Genomic DNA, 19,574 nt, shown 5'->3' on the forward strand with positions numbered 1-19,574 from the left:
TTGCAGCCAGGTTTTTTGGTTTTTCTTTTTAATTAATAAAGTTTAATTTCAAGATCTGTAAAAAGAAACCGCTTGGAACGAAACAAAAATCAAATTAAAAAAACAAAACAAAACCCTAGCTTCGATCCTTGCTAAATATACATAACTCCTCATATATATAATTTCCATATATAATTATAGGCATTTTCTTGACTGTGGCAGAAGGCGAAGAGACAGCTTCTTCCCCCACCCAGACTATAATAGCCCCAGGCACCTTGGGAGTAACAAAAGAGGCAATGTAGGAGAGGGAGGGAGCAAAGGTATTGGCAATGCAGGGAGGCCTCTGACTGGAGGGGAACTACCTTGTCCATGAGGTGGCAGCGGCTGGTGCAACAAATCCACTGAAGAGGCTGGATCCCCTTCTGAAGGGGTCAACCAGTGTTCCCCAAGCCGGAAGATGTTGGACTACAACTCCCATCATCCATGACCGTTGGCGAAGCTGGCAGGGGATGATGGGAATTGTAGTCCAACAACATAGGGGATTCCCAAACACTGGCGCAGCCTATCCCACAACGTGCAAATAGGGGGATCCTTAAAAAGCTGCAGGGAAAGGCCCGCCAAATACAAGACTTTTTCTCTGTCCCCCTCCAACATGGAGAGATCCATTTTAACCTAGCCCCCTCGGAAGGTCTCTGGTCAGCGGAAACTATTATCCAATCCTTAGCCCGCCAAGTCTCTCCCGCATTAAGAATCCCATAGAGGGGGAAACCCCGAGGGACAAGGTGGTGCCGGTCGCTGGGGCCATTTCCATCTGCAGGGCCGGCCCTGCCGGTCCTCGTAGGGGCCAGTTTTTATTTGGAATACGATTGGCTGGGACCTGTCACCCAATTGCATAAAAGCTCCGAAGGAAGCAAATCGAGGCAGAACAATCTTCCCCGTTTCCCGGCTGGTCAGCCGCCAAGAGCCCGACTTCCCTTTGGAAGGGAAGGAGAGCGAATGGCTAACTGAGCCCGGCGTTGGTCAGCTGACCAGGCCGCCCAGCCAATAGGAAGAGAGCTCACCCGATTGGTCACATTTCAACCCGTTTAAAGGGAGTAACAAACCATAATTCCCACCCCAAAGCGCACAAACTGCAGTTTCGACCATTTTTTTTTTTTATAAAAGAAAGGAAATTTGTTGCAGTGCCCACTAATTGGCCAGATTGACAGGTTCGCTGATGGGCTAGTGGCCCTGACCAACAGGAGAGGAGGGCTTAATGGATCCTGTTTCCTGCTGCTTCCCGGCGATCAAGCAACCGCCACTGCGGTGAGCTGGGGAGCTCTCGGAAACCGATCCCAGCTAATGAGAGAGACGGATCGTTTAAAAGCCCAGTTTCCCCGAGCTCGGGCTGATCTCCCAGCCAACTGGGAGGCCCAGCCTTTGAGCGGCGCCAGGTCCTAGCCAATGGGGAAGCAGAGCTTTATGGCCAACAAGAGCGCAAGGAGGGGGCGGGCGCTCAGTCCATCTTGAGGTTGACGTAAATGTAGCGGATGAATTTGAGGGAGGCGAAGAAGGAGATGGTGCCCAGCATGAGGAAGAAGACGTAGCCGGTCAGGAGGGAGTAGCCGAAGAACTCCACCGTCTGCACCGCGCCCGACATGTTGGAGCGGCGGGAGTAGTAGAAGACGGAGTAGAGGAAGATGAAGAGGCCGGTGGAGCCTGCACTGAGCACGGAGCGCCACCACCAGCGGTAGTCCTCGCCCGAGAGCTGGAAGTAGGTGAGGGCGATGGAGATACAGGCGCCAACGCTGAGAAGGATGGCGAAGACGAAGAAGAGGATCCCGTAAAGGGTGTACTGCTCCCGGCCCCACACTGTGGCAAAGATGTAGTAGAGCTCCACAGAAATGGCGCTGCCAATGATAATAAATAATAATTTTAATAATAATAATTATTTATTTATTTATTATTAATAATAACAAAAATTAATAAATAAATAAATAATATTTATTTATTAATTATTTATACCCCACCCATCTGGCTGGGCTTCCCTAGCCACTCTGGGCGGCTTCCAAAAAAAATATTAAAATACTGTAATACATCAAACATTAAAAGCTTCCCTAAACAGGGAATAAAGATAATAATAAATAATAATAATAATAATAATAATAATTTTTATTTATACCCCGCCCTCCCCAGCCAAGGCCGGGCTCAGGGCGGCTAACAAGCAATAATAAAAACAAGTTGAATGATTACAACTTAAAAACAAAATTAAAATACAGCATTAAAATATTGGAACATTAAAATATTAAAATGTAGCCTCATCGCAGGAGGAGAAGGAAAAGAAAAAAGAAAGAGAGGGAGGGAATCAAATTGGCTCCAAGCCAAAGGCCAGGTGGAACAACTCTTACAGACCCTGCGGAAAGAAATCAGATCCTGTAGGGCCCTGGTCTCATGAGGCAGAGCGTTCTTTATTTATTAAAGATAAATAAAGATAATAATAAGCGTATTTGTACCTCACCCGTCTGAGTTGAGCCCCTAATTCTGGACACAATGGAGATGTAAAAGATTTGGGTCATAATAATAATAATAATTTATTATTTATACCCCGCCCATCTGGCTGGGTTTCCCCAGCCACTCTGGGCGGCTTCCAACAGAACACTAAAATACAATAACCTATTAAACATTAAAAGCCTCCCTAAACAGGGCTGGCTTCCCATGTCTTCTAAAAGTCTGGTAGTTGTTGTTCTCTTAGACATCTGGTGGGAGGGCATTCCACAGGGAGGGCGCCACTACCGAGAAGACCCTCTGCCTGGTTCCCTGTAACTTGGCTTCTCGCAGTGAGGGAACCGCCAGAAGGCCCTCGGAGCTAAACCTCAGTGTCCGGCAGAATGAAGAAAAGATACAGGAGGAAATTATTAGGAAGAGGACCCACAAAGGGGAGGATGGAAGTCCAAGAGATTCCTTAGAATCTCGTTTTTACATAACTGCAAAATTTTAATCTGAAAAACTAAATAAAAACACTCGTGCCTTGGATCCCAAACGCCCTGGAACTCGGGACGTTTTGGCTCCCAAGCACCGCAAACCTGGAAGCAATTGTCGCCGTTTGCAAACGTTCTTTTGGAACCTGAAGTCTAATGGGGCTTCCATGGCTTCTGATTGGCTGCAGGGGCTTCCTGCAGCCAATCAGAAGCCGTGATTTGGCTTTCAAATGTTTTGGAAGTTGAACAGACTTCCGGAATGGATTCCGTTCGACTTCCAAGGTACGACTGTAAATTTAAAAGCCAATTTGGGCGGCTTCCAAAGTTTAGCTCCGTAGGATGCCCACGAACTCTGGCGTTATAAGAAAGCGTTCTCTAAGCGCTCTCTCTTTTGCAAACCTTTATCAGGTCACCTCCTACTTGACTTTTCACTTTTATTCATTTATTTATCCACAGGAAAAGAGCAAACCAATCAAAACGAAAAGAAAAAAATAAAGAGAGGCAGAAAAAAAGGGGGAAAGTATACAGTGGTACCTCAGGTTAAGTACTCAATTCGTTCCGGAGGTCCGTTCTTAACCTGAAACTGTTCTTAACCTAAAGCACCACTTTAGCTAATGGGGCCTCACGCTGCCGCCGCAGCACGATTTCTGTTCTCATCCTGAAGCAAAGTTCTTAACCTGAGGTACTACTTCTGGGTTAGCGGAGTCTGTAACCTGAAGCGTATGTAACCCGAGGTACCACTGTAAAGTCCTCCTTCCCAGGTAGATCCTAACTTGTCCCACACAGAAAAAAGGTGAACTTTCCTAGCTCTCACCTGGGAGCATCCCTTTCTTCTCCCAACCTGGGAGATCTTCCCTTCCCTGCCTCTCACGCAGGGTCCTTCAACAATGAAGCATCACTTTCACCGGCATGTTAGCCGCTCCTTAACCCCGAGTCGGGGGACCACACTCTGCATCCTTATTTCAGACATTGTGATATATTTACCCACATCCTTATTTCAGACATTGTGATATATCGGCATATGGCCGTGTTTAGCTGGTGATGTATCACGGTGTTGAAAACCAGACATCGCCCTGCCCTACTTCCCGTAATAATAAAAGAAGCAAGGAAAAGAAGCAAAAGAAAAAAGAACGATAGAGAGAGAAAAGAAGAGAGGAAAAAGCGAAAGGAAACAAAGAAAGCAAAAGCAGTATCATTTTTGGATATTGTATAACGATTTAATGTATAACGATTTAATACAGTGGTACCTCGGGTTAAGAACTTAATTCGTTCCGGAGGTCCGTTCTTAACCTGAAACTGTTCTTAACCTGAGGTACCTTTAGCTAATGGGACCTCCTGCTGCAGCCACTGTGCAATTTCTGTTGTCATCCTGAAGCAAAGTTCTCAACCTGAGGTACTATTTCTGGGTTAGTCTGTAACCTGAAGCGTCTGTAACCCGAGGTACCACTGTATTTCTTTTCTGTTATGTATTATTTCTCTTTTTTACTAAATTTTATAATGGAAAAATAAAATAAAATAAAATAAAATAAAATAAAATAAAATAAAATAAAATAAAATAAAATAAAATAAAATAAAATAAAATAAAATAAAATAAAATAAAATAAAAGTGGGCAGCTCAGAGCTCAGGAGGGATAGAAAAGGACGGAGGCAGCCGGAGATCCAGGCTCTGCGCCGACTCTCACCTGAAGGGGAGGAAGCCCCCAATCGTCATATGAACCAGCGTGGACTTGTACCAAGGCTGGGGCGGGATTTCCCGGGCGATGTTCTTGGTGCGACAGGGGGCGTCAAAGGGCCCCGCCCGGTTCTTGCCGAAGATGCCGCCGATGACCGTGAGAGGGAAGCCCACCAGCAGCCAGACGGTCAGCAGCAGCAGGATGGTAGTAGCTGGCAGCGCCTGCGTTGACCCGTTGGCCCAGTGCACCGAGTTGACGACACTCCACGTCAGGAAGAAGGGAGCTGGGCAGAGGCAGCGAGAGAGAAACACACACAGCAGCGTCAGCAACAAATAGTGGGCTGTATCCGTCTCAGGCAGATTGGACCCGCTGCCCTCCCTCCCCCCCCCACGCTCCTTTGTGGGGATCTTGTTAGTACAGTGGACGCAGGTGGCGCTGTGGGTTAAACATGCCGATCAGAAGGTCGGTGGTTCGAATCCCCGCGACGGGGTGAGCTCCCATTGCTCGGTCCCTGCTCCTGCCAACCTAGCAGTTCGAAAGCACGTCAAAGTGCAAGTAAATAGGTACCACTCTGGTGGGAAGGTAAACGGCGTTTCTGTGCGCTGCTCTGGTTCGTCAGAAGCGGCTTAGTCATGCTGGCCACATGACCCGGAAGCTGTACGCCGGCTCCCTTGGCCGATAAAGCGAGATGAGCGCCGCAACCCCAGAGTCGGTCACGACTGGACCTAATGGTCAGGGGTCCCTTTACCTTTACCTCGGGTTAAGAACTTAATTTGTTCCGGAGGTCCGTTCTTAACCTGAAACTGTTCTTAACCTGAAGCACCACTTTAGCTAATGGGGCCTCCTGCTGCTGCCGCACCACTGCTGCGCAATTTCTGTTCTCATCCTGAAGCAAAGTTCTTAACCTGAGGTACTATTTCTGGGTTAGCAGAGTCTGTAACCTGAAGCGCATGTAACCTGAAGCATCTGTAACCCGAGGTACCACCGTATTGTAATGTCTCATTCTCACATTGCATAATGTTGCAGGTTTCCTTTAATTACTTAATTGATGTATGAGTACGGGAACTATTTAAACGTCTCCTCCCTCTGCTCTGCTCCTCTGTTGAAGAAGAAGGATGTGAGAGTCGTCCTATTGTTTGGTTGTTTGCTTTATAAATAAAACCTTTGATGTTACCATTCCAACCACAGTTGCTGCTGCTGCATTCTGCTGTAAAGGACTGAGTTTACTAGCTGCAAACGGGCGTTTAATGCTCACAGATCTAACACGGCCCCTGAGAAATCCGCTCCCGTTTTACAAAGAGCAGCATGTTCCTAGTCCTCATGAGGTGCAAATGAATTGGAACATGTGGCAACAAGATTATCCAGCAGAGGAACAGAACTGAGTTCACAGGCCTCCCACCCACAAAACTCCACATCAGGTTACCCTCCCAGAAACTTTCTTCATTGCAGCAATGTACAGTGGTGCCTCGCAAGACGAAAAGAATCCGTTCCGTGAGTCTCTTCGTCTTGCGGTTTTTTCGTCTTGCGAAGCAAGCCCATTAGCGGTTTAGCAGATTAGCGCTATTAGCGGGCTTAGCGGATCAGCTGATAAGCGGCTTAGTGGCTTAACGGATCAGCTGTTAAGCGGCTTAGCGGATCAGCTGATAAGCGGCTTAGCAATCAGCTGTTAAGCGGCTTAGCGGCTTAACGGATCAGCTGATAAGCGGCTTAGTCGCTTAACGGATCAGCTGTTAAGGGGCTTAGCGATCAGCTGTTAAGCGGCTTAGCGGATCAGCTGATAAGCGGCATAGCGGCTTGGGAAAAAGGGGGGGGGGGAAGGAAAAAAACCCCGCAGGAACTCGCAAGACATTTTCGTCTTGCGAAGCAAGCCCATAGGAAATTCGTTTTGCGAAGCACCTCCAAAACGGAAAACCCTTTCGTCTAGCGGGTTTTCCGTCTTGCGAGGCATTCGTCTTGTGGGGCACCACTGTAATGGGAGGGGAGATTTTGTTGCTGCACAACTGGGAATCAGAAATCCTTGCTGATCTGCTTAAAACCACCAGAGATCCATCAACAGGTAGTGATATACCTTCTGCTCACTCCTGCCCTAGACCACCCCCCTCAAAACATTCCATCAACCATGTCTCCGGAAAATTTTACACATCATCTGGGAAGACAGGCGAACTAAAGCCAGTGTACTGGCAGAAGCAAAGATCATCAGTGTCAAAGCAATGATTCTTCAACTTCGTTGGACTGGTCATGTTGTGCGAATGCCTGATTATCGTCTTCCATAGCAACTACTCTATTTCCAACGTAACAATGGAACGCGTAATACTAGTGGTCAACAAAAGAGGTTTAAAGACTCTCTCAAGGCAAATCTTTTAAAAGGCAGTATAAACACCAACAACTGGGAAACACTGGCCTGCGAGCGCTCCAGTTGGAGAACAGCCTTTACCAAATGTGTCCTGGGCTTTGAAGACACTTGAACTCAGGATGCAAGGGAGAAATGCGCTAAGAGGAAGGAACGCTTGGCAAACCCTCACCACGATCAACTCCCACCTGGAAAACTATGTCCCCACTATGGAAGGATGTGTGGATCCAGAATTGGCCTCCACAGTCACTTACGGTCTCACTGTTAAGACCGTGTTTATGGAAGACAATCTTACTCGGCTACGAGTGATCGCCAGAGAAGAAAGACAGAAGAAGACAGGAGTGGGGAACATAGAGGAGACTCGTGAAGACTGCCACTAGCAGGGACTAAGGTAAAGGTAAAGGGACCCCTGACCATTAGGTCCAGTCGTGACCGACTCTGGGGTTGCGGCGCTCATCTCGCTTTATTGGCCAAGGGAGCCGGCGTATGGCTTCCGGGTCATGTGGCCAGCAGGACTAAGCTGCTTCTGGCGAACCAGAGCAGCGCACGGAAACGCCGTTTACCTTCCCGCTGGAGCGGTACCTATTTATCTACTTGCACTTTGAGGTGCTTTCGAACTGCTAGGTTGGCAGGAGCAGGGACTGAGCAACGGGAGCTCACCCCGTGGTGGGGATTCGAACCGCCGACCTTCTGATTGGCAAGTCCTAGGCTCTGTGGTTTAACCCACAGCGCCACCCGCAGGGACTAGCAAGACCCAAATGTATAGAAGGATGATCTACAGAGGGACCAGATTGTCCCAATCCTCTGGGCAAAGGAGAGGCAGCCGAAGAGCTCTCTCCTCCAAGGACAGGTTCCTCTCGCTCCCAAAGTTTGCCCCGATGCAAAAGGACTGAAAACACCGTCGGGCCTCTGGGAATGTAAAAAGGTGAAATGTTTTTGGGAAACGATATACAACGAGTTGAAAAAAATGTTGAAATATACATTTACAAAGAAACCAGAAGCATTTCTAATGGGAATGGTGGGAAGTGATATAAATAGAAAAGAATGTAAGCTTTTTTTATATGCAGTAACAGCAGCTAGAATACTATTAGCCCAGAAATGGAAGCAAGAAGAATTGCCAACGATTGAAGAATGGAGGATGAAGTTGATGGACTATGCAGAATCAGACAAATTAACAGGAAGGATTCGAAACCGGCGGGACCAGAAATTTACTGAAGACTGGAGTAAATTTACGAACTATATGAAAAGTATTTGTGATGATCAGACGATGTTTGTAGGTTGGCAAGAAGTTCTGTGAGGGGTATTGTTGGAAATATTGTAAAAATGGAAAAGGGGAGATGATAAGAGAGGTAAAGACAATATAAAATTAAGTAATGCATAAAAAGAGGTGAAGACGGAAGATCATCGGAGGTCTGATGGAAGTCCAAAAAAAGTGTATTTGTAATAATTTGTGTGGTATGTTTTATAATTTGTATGTTACAATTAATAAAAATGTATTCAAAAAAAAAGAAAAGAAAACGCCGCCGGGCCTCACCGGAGAAAAGGCTGGTGGTGAGCAGGATGTTCCAGACCCAGCGCTCGCCTCCAATCTGGCGGTAGAAGTTGCTGGAGACATAGCCGGAAATGCAGCAGGTGAGGGCATAGAGCAGGATAGCGGCTGAGTTGATGGCGCCGTGCCGGTGGACGTTGAACATGCCCAAGAGAGCCATGACGATGATCCCCGTGCCCAGGGCTAGGAACTGGCTGCCCACCCCCAGCACGGCGCAGAGGAGGCTGCGGCAGGGCGGGAAGCGGAAGACGTCCGTGTGGATGATCTTCCAGCCGTTGTCGCCCTGGTCGAAGTCGTCGCCCGAGGACGAGGTGGAGGCCTCCTCGTCCAGGTTGTAGCGCGCCAGGTCGTTCTTGAGCACCCTCATGAGGATGACGACGACAAAGCCCACCAGCAGGAAGACCAGGACCATGGAGTTGATGATGGAGAGCCAGTGGATCTCCAAGGTGCGGGGGAAGAAGCCGTCGTCGCCGCTGCGGCTGCCTCGCCGGTCACCTCGCCGCTCCAGCGCCGTCTCGGACCAGCGGACGCTGTAGGTGTGGGCCACGGGGAGGACGCTGCGGACGTCGTCCAGGCTGGTGGGCTTGACGTTGCGGACGCTGACGTTGGCGTAGATGATGCGGTCCCCGTTCCACTCCAGGTGGAAGTCCAGATGGGTCCAGAGGCCGATCTTGTGGGTGTGGGGGAGGAAGCCGCTTTCCTCCATGTACCCCACAAAGCCACGGAGAGGCAGGTCGTCCACCACAAACTCAAAGTAGTACAGCTCTTCAATGGCTTGCCGGAGACGCTCCACCTGCCGGGGAGGAAGGAAACCGTCAGGACAGAAGGGAAAGAAAGATTTATAATGAACTGAAAAAGATGTTGAAATATACATTTGTTAAGAAACTGGAGGCTTTTCTTTTAGGAATTGTAGGAAATGAAATATGTAAAAAAAGATTGTAAACTTTTCCAATATGCAGTAACAGCAGCGAGAATACTCATGGCCCAAAAATGGAAACAGGAAGAATTACCGACGGTTGAAGAATGGAGATTGAAATTGACGGACTTTGCAGAACTGGATAAACTAACGGGGAAGATTCGATATTTGCGAGACCAGAAGTTCACCGAGGACTGGGGAAAATTTACAGATTATCTGAAAAGTATATGTGATGAACAGACAACGCTTGTAGGTTTTCAAGACGTTCTGTGAAAATATGAGGAATATTGTAAAAAAGGGAATAAGATTGGGGAGGTTATATTTCAAAGGCAATATTAAAATTAGAAAATGTGTGAATAAATAAACAAAACGGAAGATTGGCAGAGAAACTGGGGGAAGTAAAAAAAAAAAAGATTATGTGATAAATTGTGATATTGGTTATATAAATTTGTATTTGAAAATGAATAAAAAATATTATTAAAAAAAAAGAAGGGAAAGAAACCAACACACCCCAAACGGTGCTTGAGTCGTAGAACTGTAGAAATGGAAGGGACCCCAAAGGTCATCCAACCCCCTGCAATGCAGAAATCGTTCGCCCAACGTGGGACTCGAACCCACAACGCTGAGGTTAAAAGAGACTCATGCTCTACTGACTGAGCTTGGTCTTACCGATTGCTTTCTTCCCCGAGATTTCAAAAGCCCGAGGATGCATTGGATTCAGTATTTGCCTCTAATCTGAGAGTTCGCAAATAAACTGTTTTATTTTTATTCCATTTATTGATTTTATATACCGCCCTACGCCCGGGGGTCTCCGGGTGGTTCACAGAATAAAATCAAGATATAAAACCACAAAGTACCTAATAAAAATAAAACAGCAACCCAATACCCCCCCCCAAAAAACACATTTTAAAAGGGCATAGGATGTAAATCAGATCAACCAAAGGCCTGGTTAAAAAGGAACGTTTTTGCCTGGCACCTCAAGGTGTATAATGAAGGCGCCAGGCGAACTTCCCTGGGGAGAGCATCCCACAGATGGGGAGCCACTGCAGAGAAGGCCCCGTTCTCGTGTTGCCACCCTCCAAACCTCTCGAGGAGGAGACACACGAAGGAGGGCCTCAGAAGATGATCTAAGGGTCTGGGTAGGTTCATATGGGAAGAGCTGGTCCTTGAGGTATTGTGGTCCTGAGCCGTTTAAGGCTTCATAGATCAAAACCAGCACTTTGAATTGGGCCCGGAAACTAACTGGTAGCCCGTGCAGTTGCAACAGGATCAGTGTAAGATGCTCAAACTGTCTTGCTCCGATGAGCAACCTGGCCACTGAATTCTGCACTAGCTGAAGTTTCCGAACCTATGGAATTTGAAGTTTCTGAACCTATGGAATTCTATCATTAATTAATGATAGAATGATGTTGGATAGTAATTAAGCGGTTTCCAGCTGTAATGCTCTAAGAGAATATGGAAAAAGGGTTATAAATGGGTTAAAATCTAATGGTAAGGATTTGCTGAACCAATAAATTGAAGCGGAATACAAAAAAGGGAGGTACGAGGAGGTCCAGGAAACAAGCTAAAGGAAAATAAGTAATAGAAAATATGTGTGTTTTTAACTGTTTTTATTTTGTATTTTTCTTTTTTCTTTTTCATTATTACTGTAATATTTCAAAAAACCTTAATAAATATCTTATAAAAAAAAAATAGAAGCCCTACTCCCAAATCTCAGAAGCATAGCCTTCTGTGGCTTGGTTATTTGTGGAAGAAATGTACACTGCACAGACTTCTAGAAGCACTGTTACACAGCATGTCCAGCACTCGTGTGTATTTAACATTCAGCTCTGAAAGGGTTTGAACCTTTTGCATGGGATCAGTATGTGCGTTCATTTAAAAATGTGTGTATACCTTTAACTCTCATGCCCAATAAAGAATTTATCACACACAAAAAAAAGGAATTTGCTGCCCACGAGGTGTAGCGACAGCAACCAACTTGGACAGCTTTAAATGAGGATTAGACAAATTTGTGAAGGAGAAGGCTACCAACGTCTACTATCTCCACCGTCAGAAGGAGGATGCCCCTGAATTTAGAGTGCTGTTGTGGGGGCTTCCCATAGGCATCTTGTTTGCAAGGCTAAAATTAGGATGCTAGCTGGACAGGTCTGATGTTCTAACCCAGGGGTCTGCAACCTTTAAGACAAAAAGAGCCACTTGGACCCGTTTCCGAAGAGAAAAAAAACTGGGAGCCGCAAAACTCGTATTATAAAAATAACTTTTTTGTCACTTTTTTTTATTATTTCTTTGTTTGACCCCTCAGAATTACTCCTCCTCATAGAAATAAACGTTAAATTAACAAGTTACCTTTTTGTGTGTGTGTGTTCTTTAAAACAGTGACCAGCATACAGTGGTGCCTCGCAATACGAAATTAATCCGTTCCACGAGTGTCTTCGTCTAGGGGTTTTTTCATCTTGCGAAGCAACCCTATTAGCGGCTTAGCGGATTAGCGCTATTAGCGGTTTAGCGGCTATTAAAGGCTTATCGGCTTAGCGGATTAGCTGCTAAAAGGCTATTAAAGGCTTAGCGGCTTAGATAAAGGGGGGGGGAGCGAAAAAAAAATCTCAAGACTCGCAAGACATTTTCGTCTTGCGAAGCAAGCCCATAGGGAAATTCGTCCTGCGAAGCAACTCAAAAACGGAAAACCCTTTCGTCTAGCGGGTTTTCCGTCTTGCGAGGCATTCGTCTTGCGGGGCACCACTGTATATGCCCCCTTTCAATGCAGTGACCAGCGTACATGCCCCTTACAATGTAGCGGGCGGGCGGGAAGGTGACATCGGGACGGTGCGTGACTAATGCACGCACCGCCCCCATGCGAAGTCACAGCCAGTACAGCGCCCGCCACAGTGGGGAGTGTCGGGGCGCACAATGCGCCTCCTCCCCTCGCTAGTATCCGCCCCGGAGCCGCGGCAAAGGTGTAAAAGAGCCACATGTGGCTCCGGAGCCGCGGGTTGCAGATCCCCTGTTCTCACCCAACAAAGTCCAGGTTAGATTCAGAGCCAGGAATATGACACACACACAAAATCCCGAGAAAGGAACAGTGGCAAGAGAAATTGATGAACTACGCAGAATTGGCTAAATTGACATACAAACTGCGAAATAAGGACAACTGTGACTTTAAAGAAGAATGGGAACTTTTTACAAAGTACTTAAAAAGACAACAAAATGAATTGGACTCCTTGGCAGGTTTTGAATAAGCATACACAAATTTAGTGTTTAGTAACATGGCAGATAGATAATATAAGGATTGAAATAATTTTATAATATGCAGAGGGTGACACGTGCTGAGAAATCAGGGAGAGGAGCTGAGGGAAGTCTTGGAGGGAGGGGGGTTTGATGGGGAATGGGAAACAAGGAGGGGGGAATAATGAACATGATATGTTTTGATATGCTATGTGGAAATGGTTAATAAAAAAAATTATTAAAGGAAAAAAGGAATAAGACACACCCACCCACCCCAATATCCTGGAGCCCAAGCTGACCAGAAGAGGAATATGTGTTGAGATACCAGACTCTGAAAACGATAACAGGAGTAAAGGTAAAGGTAAAGGGACCCCTGACCATTAGGTCCAGTCGTGGCCGACTCTGGGGTTGCGGCACTCATCTCACTTTATTGGCTGAGGGAGCCTGCGTACAGCTTCCGGGTAATGTGGCCATCATGACTAAGCCGCTTCTGGCGAACCAGAGCATCACATGGAAATGCCGTTTACCTTCCCGCTGGAGTGGTGCCTATTTATCTACTTGCACTTTGACGTGCTTTCGAACTGCTAGGTTGGCAGGAGCAGGGACCGAGCAAAAGGGAGCTCACCCCGTCGCAGGGATTCGAACCGCCGACCTTCTGATCAGCAAGCCCTAGGCTCTGTGGTTTAACCCACAGCACCACCCGCGTCCCTAAAGGTAAAGGTAAAGGGACCCCTGACAATTAGGTCCAGTCGTGGCCGACTCTGGGGTTGCGGCCCTCATCTCGCTTTATAACAGGATAAAAGGAATCAGCTGTCAAACCTTAAAGTCAAATTAGGGATGTCCCACAGAACCAGGAACCTAGGCGGTAAACACCAGCTCCATGAAACAGACCTTGGAATCCAAGATTTTCTGGCCGGGCTTACCTGCTCAGGTGTGAGCTTCATTTCGCAGAGGACCTTCTTGTCAACGTTCTCCCGGAAACGGATCTCATACATTGACTCGGCCATGCGGTCTCCATCCAGCACCTCCCCCAAGGTAAGGCTTTTGTGGCGGATATTCTCCGGGGAGCACACAGGGAGCTGGTAGTAATGGTAGGTCTCCTGGGGGTTGTGGTAAGGCCCCACTTTGTTGACGTAAAGCATCACTGGGTCCCCCCGCTGATAGTGGGTCTCTGAAGAGGCCGTGGATAAGAGGGAAAGGAGGAAGAAAAGGAGGAGGACAAGAAACGGGGGGCGGGCCATCATGGGGTGGTAACAGGAGAAAGGGGGGTGGGAACTGGGCCGGGGCTTTGGGAGGAAGAACAGAAAAGCATTACTCAGCGAGGCACAATTTCTCTGGAATCACATTATAGTTTTGGGGACACTATCTTGGCCAATGCCAACTTAAGGTCTTGGTCCTGGGTCACATTCACCCCACACATTTTGAAATCACTATATTACAGCTGCAAACAGCTGCGGCTTCCCTCAAAGAATTTTGGGAGCTGTAGTTTGGTACCGGTGCCGAGTCGTGAGGAAGCCCGTTCCTCGCTGAGTTACGGTTGTCAGAATTCCCTGAGGAGACGGATTGATTGTGAGAGGAATAGGGTTCTCCTAACACCCTCAATTAGGGACGCGGGTGGTGCTGTGGGTTAAACCACAGAGCCCAGGACTTGCTGATCAGAAGGTCGGCAGTTCGAATCCCTGCAACGGGGTGAGCTCCCGTTGCTCGGTCCCTGCTCCTGCCAACCTAGCAGTTCAAAAGCACGTCAAAGTGCAAGTAGATAAATAGGTACCGCTCCGGTGGGAAGGTAAACGATGTTTCCGTGCGCTGCACTGGTTTGCCAGAAGCGGCTTAGTCATGCTGGCCACATGACCCGGAAGCTGTACGCCGACTCCCTCGGCCAATAAAGCGAGATGAGCGCCGCAACCCGAGTCGGCCACGACTGGACCTAATGGTCAGAGGTCCCTTTACCTTTAACACCCTCAATGAACTACAGCTCCCAGAATTCTTTGGGGGGAAGCCATGACTATTTAAATTGATATCGTGATGCTTTTTAAACACATGGTGTCAAGTGTGGGCTTGGTGGCTTCCTCAGTGCCTGTAGAGTTTTGCATCACTATGTCAGATTTAAAGAGCTTCCATTCTTTACTATGGGAGCTCCCAGAAATCAACCGTTTTGAGGGCACCATTCTGTTGACGTCAAAGCACCTGAGAAACACCCCATTGATCCCTAGAGTCCATTGCTGGGTCTTCCCTTCCCCCAAACTCCAACAAACAACAACCCCATAAACTTAGAAGCATGGGCCACCTTTCCAACTCATGACAACCTAGGCGTTTTTTGTGCCCTCATAGTACCACCACCTGCGGCTTTGGGGGAGAGGGAGAACAAAGGCCCTGCCAGGGATCAGCCTTCAGGAAACCGCATGTTGAAAGATTCATGACAGATAAACAGACAGTCTTCCTTCACACAGTGCACAGTCAAACTATTGGACTCGCTCCCCCAGGAGGCAGCGATGGCCCCCACATGCAGGGCTCTAAAAGAGGATTAGGCAATTCCATGGAGGAGAGGGCTATTGATGCTACTAGCCAGAATTGATGCTTTTGAATTATGGTGCCAGAGGAGACTATTGAGAGCCCCATGGACTGCAAGGAGATCAAACCTCTCCATTCTGAAGGAAATCAGCCCTGAGTGCTCACTGGAAGGACAGATCCTGAAGCCGAGGCTCCAAGACTTTGGCCACCTCATGAGAAGAGAAGACTCCCTGGAAAAGACCCTGATGTTGGGAAAGATGGAGGGCACGAGGAGAAGGGGACGACGGAGGACGAGATGGTGGGACAGTGTTCTCGAAGCTACCAACATGAGTTTGACCAAACTGCGGGAGGAAGTGGAAGACAGGAGTGCCTGGCGTGCTCTGGTCCAGGGGTCACGAAGAGTCAGACACGACTAAACGACTCAACAACAACAAGCCAGGATGGCTATGCTCTGCCTCCACAGCTGGAGAAAGCAACACTTCCAAACACCTGTTGTGCTGGAAACCACAGGAGCCTCTCTCCCCTGCTCTGATCCTGCTCTCTGCTTTCCCCAAAGGGATCAGGATACCGGGCCATCGGCCTGATCCAGCAGGCGACTCTTATGCTCCTTATCAAACGATGGTTTGGAGATGCAGTTTTGACCTGGGGTGGGGGGTGGGGGGTGAGAGGGAGAGGCTTAAGCCGCAAGTATTTGTTCGTTCATTCATCCACACACAAGTGCCGTATCGGGTCACGGCAATCTGGGACCCTTCCTTAAGCGGCCGTCCCTTTAGGTCCACTGTTTGGGGGATGCCCACTCTGAATGCCACACTGCAGGGGGGGGCTGTACTCCATGGTCATAGAACCACAGAATTGCTGAGTGGGAAGGGACCCAAGGGTCATCTAGTCCAACCCCCTGCGATGCAGGAATCTTTTTGCCCAGCGTGGGACTCGAACCCTTGACCCTCAAGTTAAGAGTCTCACGCAACGACGGCAGCAAGAATATTATCGGCACAAAAATGGAAGCAAGAAGAATTACCGACGAAAGAAGATCAGAGGATGAAATTGATGGACTCTGCAGAATTAGACAAACTAACAGGAAGAATTCGAAACCGGCGGGACCAGAGATTCGCAGAAGACTGGTGTAAATTTACGGACTATTTGAAAAGTAACTGTGATGATCAGATTATGTTTGTAGGTTTTGTGAGGTGAATAATTTGAATGATTGCATAAATGGATAAAGAGGAGGATGTTAGTTAAGATAACTAATTTAAGAAATGATAAAAATGGGGGGTCATCAGAGCTGCCGATGGAAGTCCAAAAAGACTGTATAAGATGTGAAGTTTTGTGGTATGTAGGACAATTCATATGTTTAAAAATTAATAAAAATTATTATTATATATAAAAGAGAGTCTCATGCTCTACCGGCTGAGCTATGCTAGTCTATCTTATGGGGGAGGGGGTTATTTTGCAGGTGCAGCAATGGCACCCTAGGAAGACCCTCCTGCACCCACCCTAGCGCCCACCCTGGAAGCCTCCCTAAGCAGGGGAGCTGCCCCTCTGCCCCCCCAAATACCCCAAATGCCCCCCCAGTCTCTGCAGCGCAGGCTCCCACTCCTCACCTGACCTCACCTCTCTCTCTCTAGGGCTGCCCTTGGCGCTGCCTGAGGGTCTTGCACCTCCTTCTGCCCGGGGGCGGGGGGAGAGGAAGCGGGGGTCTCCAGGCGCAGAGGGTGAAGGGGAGCGCGCCTCTCAGCCCCAGGGGCTTCCCATGCCCGCGCCTGGCCCCACTGCTCCCTTCAGCCCGGCTCCCAGCCCGCTCTCTTCCCAACGCCGCTCTTCGCCGGCTCTCTGCCAACGAGGAGGCGCGGCGCTAAGAGCTGTGGCGGATCATTCGAGGGGCCGGAGGCTCGCGGCGCCTCGGGGTCCTTCAGGCGATCTCCGAGGGCAGGCCCGGCCACGTCCGTCGGCTGCTTCCGCCCTCAGCAAGAGCGCGGGGGGCCTGGCTGCCCGCACGGTGACGTAATTCCGAGTTCGAGGGACACGGCGGCGGCGGCGGGAAGCGTAGACTCCATAGAGACGGGGAGAAAACACACACACACCCCCGGCTCGCGCGCATGCGCGCAGGAGGTTGTTCCGCTCTTGCCCCGCCCACCTGTTAAAGGGGCAGGCGCGAGCTGGAGATCGGCGGAGGGAAATTAAAGCCGGGAAAGGCTCCATTTCCCAGAAGGCAAAACTGAGGCAGGAAAGAAAGACGGCGGGGGTGGGATGTCGGATCTCCTTAATTCCCCCCAAGTGGAGTGCGCATGCTACTCCCCTGATCATGCTAAGAGTGCATTTTCATTGCGTGGCTGGATGTTTGCCTACTTTGCAGCAGGCAGAAATCCAACAGGGGGAGGTACTTCCGCCGCCACCAGCCACAGCTAGGGAAAAAAGAGTGTGGCAATAAATTCAGGGCTACCCTTTAGCCTTAGCAGCAGAGGCACCTCACAGCATTTCTGCTCAGGGCTGTTCTTGTTTCCAAAGCTTATCAGGCCTGTGCATTCAGTAGAAAGTGAGAATTCAATTACCTAAAAAGAGAGAGAGAGAGAATTATTAAGACCTCATGCTGCAGTAAGGAACCGGGACACTTTTGACACCTAGGTGTATATTTCTGGATCCAGCTTATTTTCGTAATTGCAAGCAAAACAAAATGCTAGCACGTTTGCAAAGCTAAGCAGTTTCAAATAGGATGGGGGTGTCAAATTAGAGGACCCTCAGAATTCTTTCCAACTCTGCAATTCCCTGATTCTGTGATTCTATTTTAATGTTGCAAATCACCCTGGGAACCTAAGGTGAAAGGTGGATAATTAACAGAATACAATATAACAGCATGCCATAGACACTCAGCGACTGAAAAGGAAAATGCCTATAAATCTCATTGACAAGCTGATGTTAGGCAATGGAGACTGAGGCCCCAGGAGTAACACTCTGTGAATATTTCGTTTACTTTGAGGTCAGAGTGCCTGGGGTTGGTTTGCAAATCCGACAGACCTGTCGCTCTTCCCTTTCCAAAATCAAGCCTGCAAAAATACATGTCCATACAAGCTGAATGCAGCCCATCAGCTCTGATGATAAAGATTATGGTAGTACGTCAAGGCTGTATATTGTCTTCCTGCTTATTTAACTTCTATGCAGAATTCATCATGCAAAAGGCTGGACTGGATGAATCCCTAGCCGGAATTAAGATTGCCCGAAGAAATATCAACAACCTCAGATATGCAGATGCCACAACCTTGATGGCAGAAAGTGAGGAGGAATTAAAGAACCTTTTAATGAGGGTGAAAGAGGAGAGCGCAAAATATGGTCTGAAGCGCAACATCAAAAAAACGAAGATCATGGCCACTGGTCCCATCACCTCCTGGCAAATAGAAGGGGAAGAAATGGAGGCAGTGAGAGATTTTACTTTCTTGGGCTCCATGATCACTGCAGATGGTGACAGAAGCCACAAAATTAAAAGACTCCTGCTCCTTGGGAGAAAAGCAATGACAAACCTAGACACATCTTAAAAAGCAGAGACATCACCTTGCCAACAAAGGTCCATATAGTTAAAGCCATGGTTTTCCCAGTAGTGATGTATGGAAGTGAGAGGTGGACCATAAAGAAGGCTGATTGCCGAATAATGGATACTTTTGAATTCTAGTGCTGGAGGAGACTTGAGAGTCCCATGGACTGCAAGAAGTTCAAACCTCTCCATTCTGAAGGAAATCAGCCCTGAGTGCTCACTGGAAGGACAGATCCTGAAGCTGGGACTCCAATACTTTGGCCACCTCATGAGAAGAGAAGACTCCCTGGGAAAGACCCTGATGTTGGGAAAGATGGAGGGCGCAAGGAGATGGTGGGACAGTGTTCTCGAAGCTACCAGCATGAGTTTGACCAAATTGCAGGAGGCAGTGGAAGACAGGAGTGCCTGGCGTGCTCTGGTCCAGGGGGTCACGAAGAGTCGGACACGACTAAACGACTCAGCAACAACAAATTGTATCACATAGCATCCCTGAAAAAATGGTGTGTGTGTTGCAAGTACCTGACCTACCACAAAATGGAGAGAGGGCTGCATTGAATTCGGTGACCCATGACCTTATGCAGACCTTGGTTCAAGGAGCTGCGTCCGAATATCTCCCCTTTAATCCTGGCTAACCCCCATGTATATGTTCTCAACTCCTTTCCTGAGCCCAATTTGGAAGTTCCATTCAACGCATGTTTGCGGCTGAAGGCCCTGCAGTGCTGCGAGATTATTTTTCGGCAACTGCGTTTTTGTCCGAGGCGAGGACCTGGAATCCTGACGCAGCCCGTGGGTGGGGCAGCGCCCGCATCCTTTGTCTCGAGACAAACCCCCATTGCCAGCCAAGGAACCGGAACCCCTCCGACCAATGGGCGCGAGCGGAATGTTGGGACGTGG

At 48.3% G+C, this 19,574-nt stretch overlaps 1 protein-coding gene across 5 annotated transcripts; it reads right to left on the reverse strand.

Annotated features, from left to right (window-relative positions):
- TM9SF1 (transmembrane 9 superfamily member 1) lies at positions 1 to 19,512 on the reverse strand. 5 transcript variants are annotated; one of them, XM_080979763.1, is made up of 5 exons: positions 19,209 to 19,512; positions 13,570 to 13,932; positions 8,494 to 9,301; positions 4,619 to 4,892; positions 1 to 1,868 (listed from the first exon to the last, which is right to left on the reverse strand). In XM_080979763.1, exons 1-5 carry the CDS (start codon positions 19,230 to 19,232, stop codon positions 1,475 to 1,477), a joined length of 1,863 nt encoding a protein of 620 aa, XP_080835889.1. In that variant the 5' UTR covers positions 19,233 to 19,512; the 3' UTR covers positions 1 to 1,474. The 5 variants fall into 5 exon arrangements, with proteins under 5 accessions (XP_080835889.1, XP_080835888.1, XP_080835890.1 ...); XM_080979762.1 differs by having other exon boundaries at positions 19,200 to 19,512; XM_080979764.1 differs by lacking the exon at positions 19,209 to 19,512 and adding an exon at positions 17,598 to 17,706.
- Positions 19,513 to 19,574: the final 62 nt, after the last annotated feature.

Source organism: Podarcis pityusensis, assembly GCF_964106645.2.
Source record: "Podarcis pityusensis genome assembly, chromosome: 13".
Taxonomy (NCBI): domain Eukaryota; kingdom Metazoa; phylum Chordata; class Lepidosauria; order Squamata; family Lacertidae; genus Podarcis; species Podarcis pityusensis.

Bases quoted from the DNA above. Each gene is read 5' to 3' on its own strand.
- TM9SF1 (XM_080979762.1), bottom strand. From the start codon at position 19,232: ATGCAGCCCTCTCTCCATTTTGTGGTAGGTCAG. The intron at 13,933-19,199 runs GTACTTGCAACA...TTCCTCCCAAAG, and splicing joins TCCATTTTGTGGTAGGTCAG to CCCCGGCCCAGTTCCCACCC. The intron at 4,893-8,493 runs GTGAGGCCCGGC...GCCTCTGCCCAG, and splicing joins CACCACCAGCCTTTTCTCCG to CTCCCTTCTTCCTGACGTGG.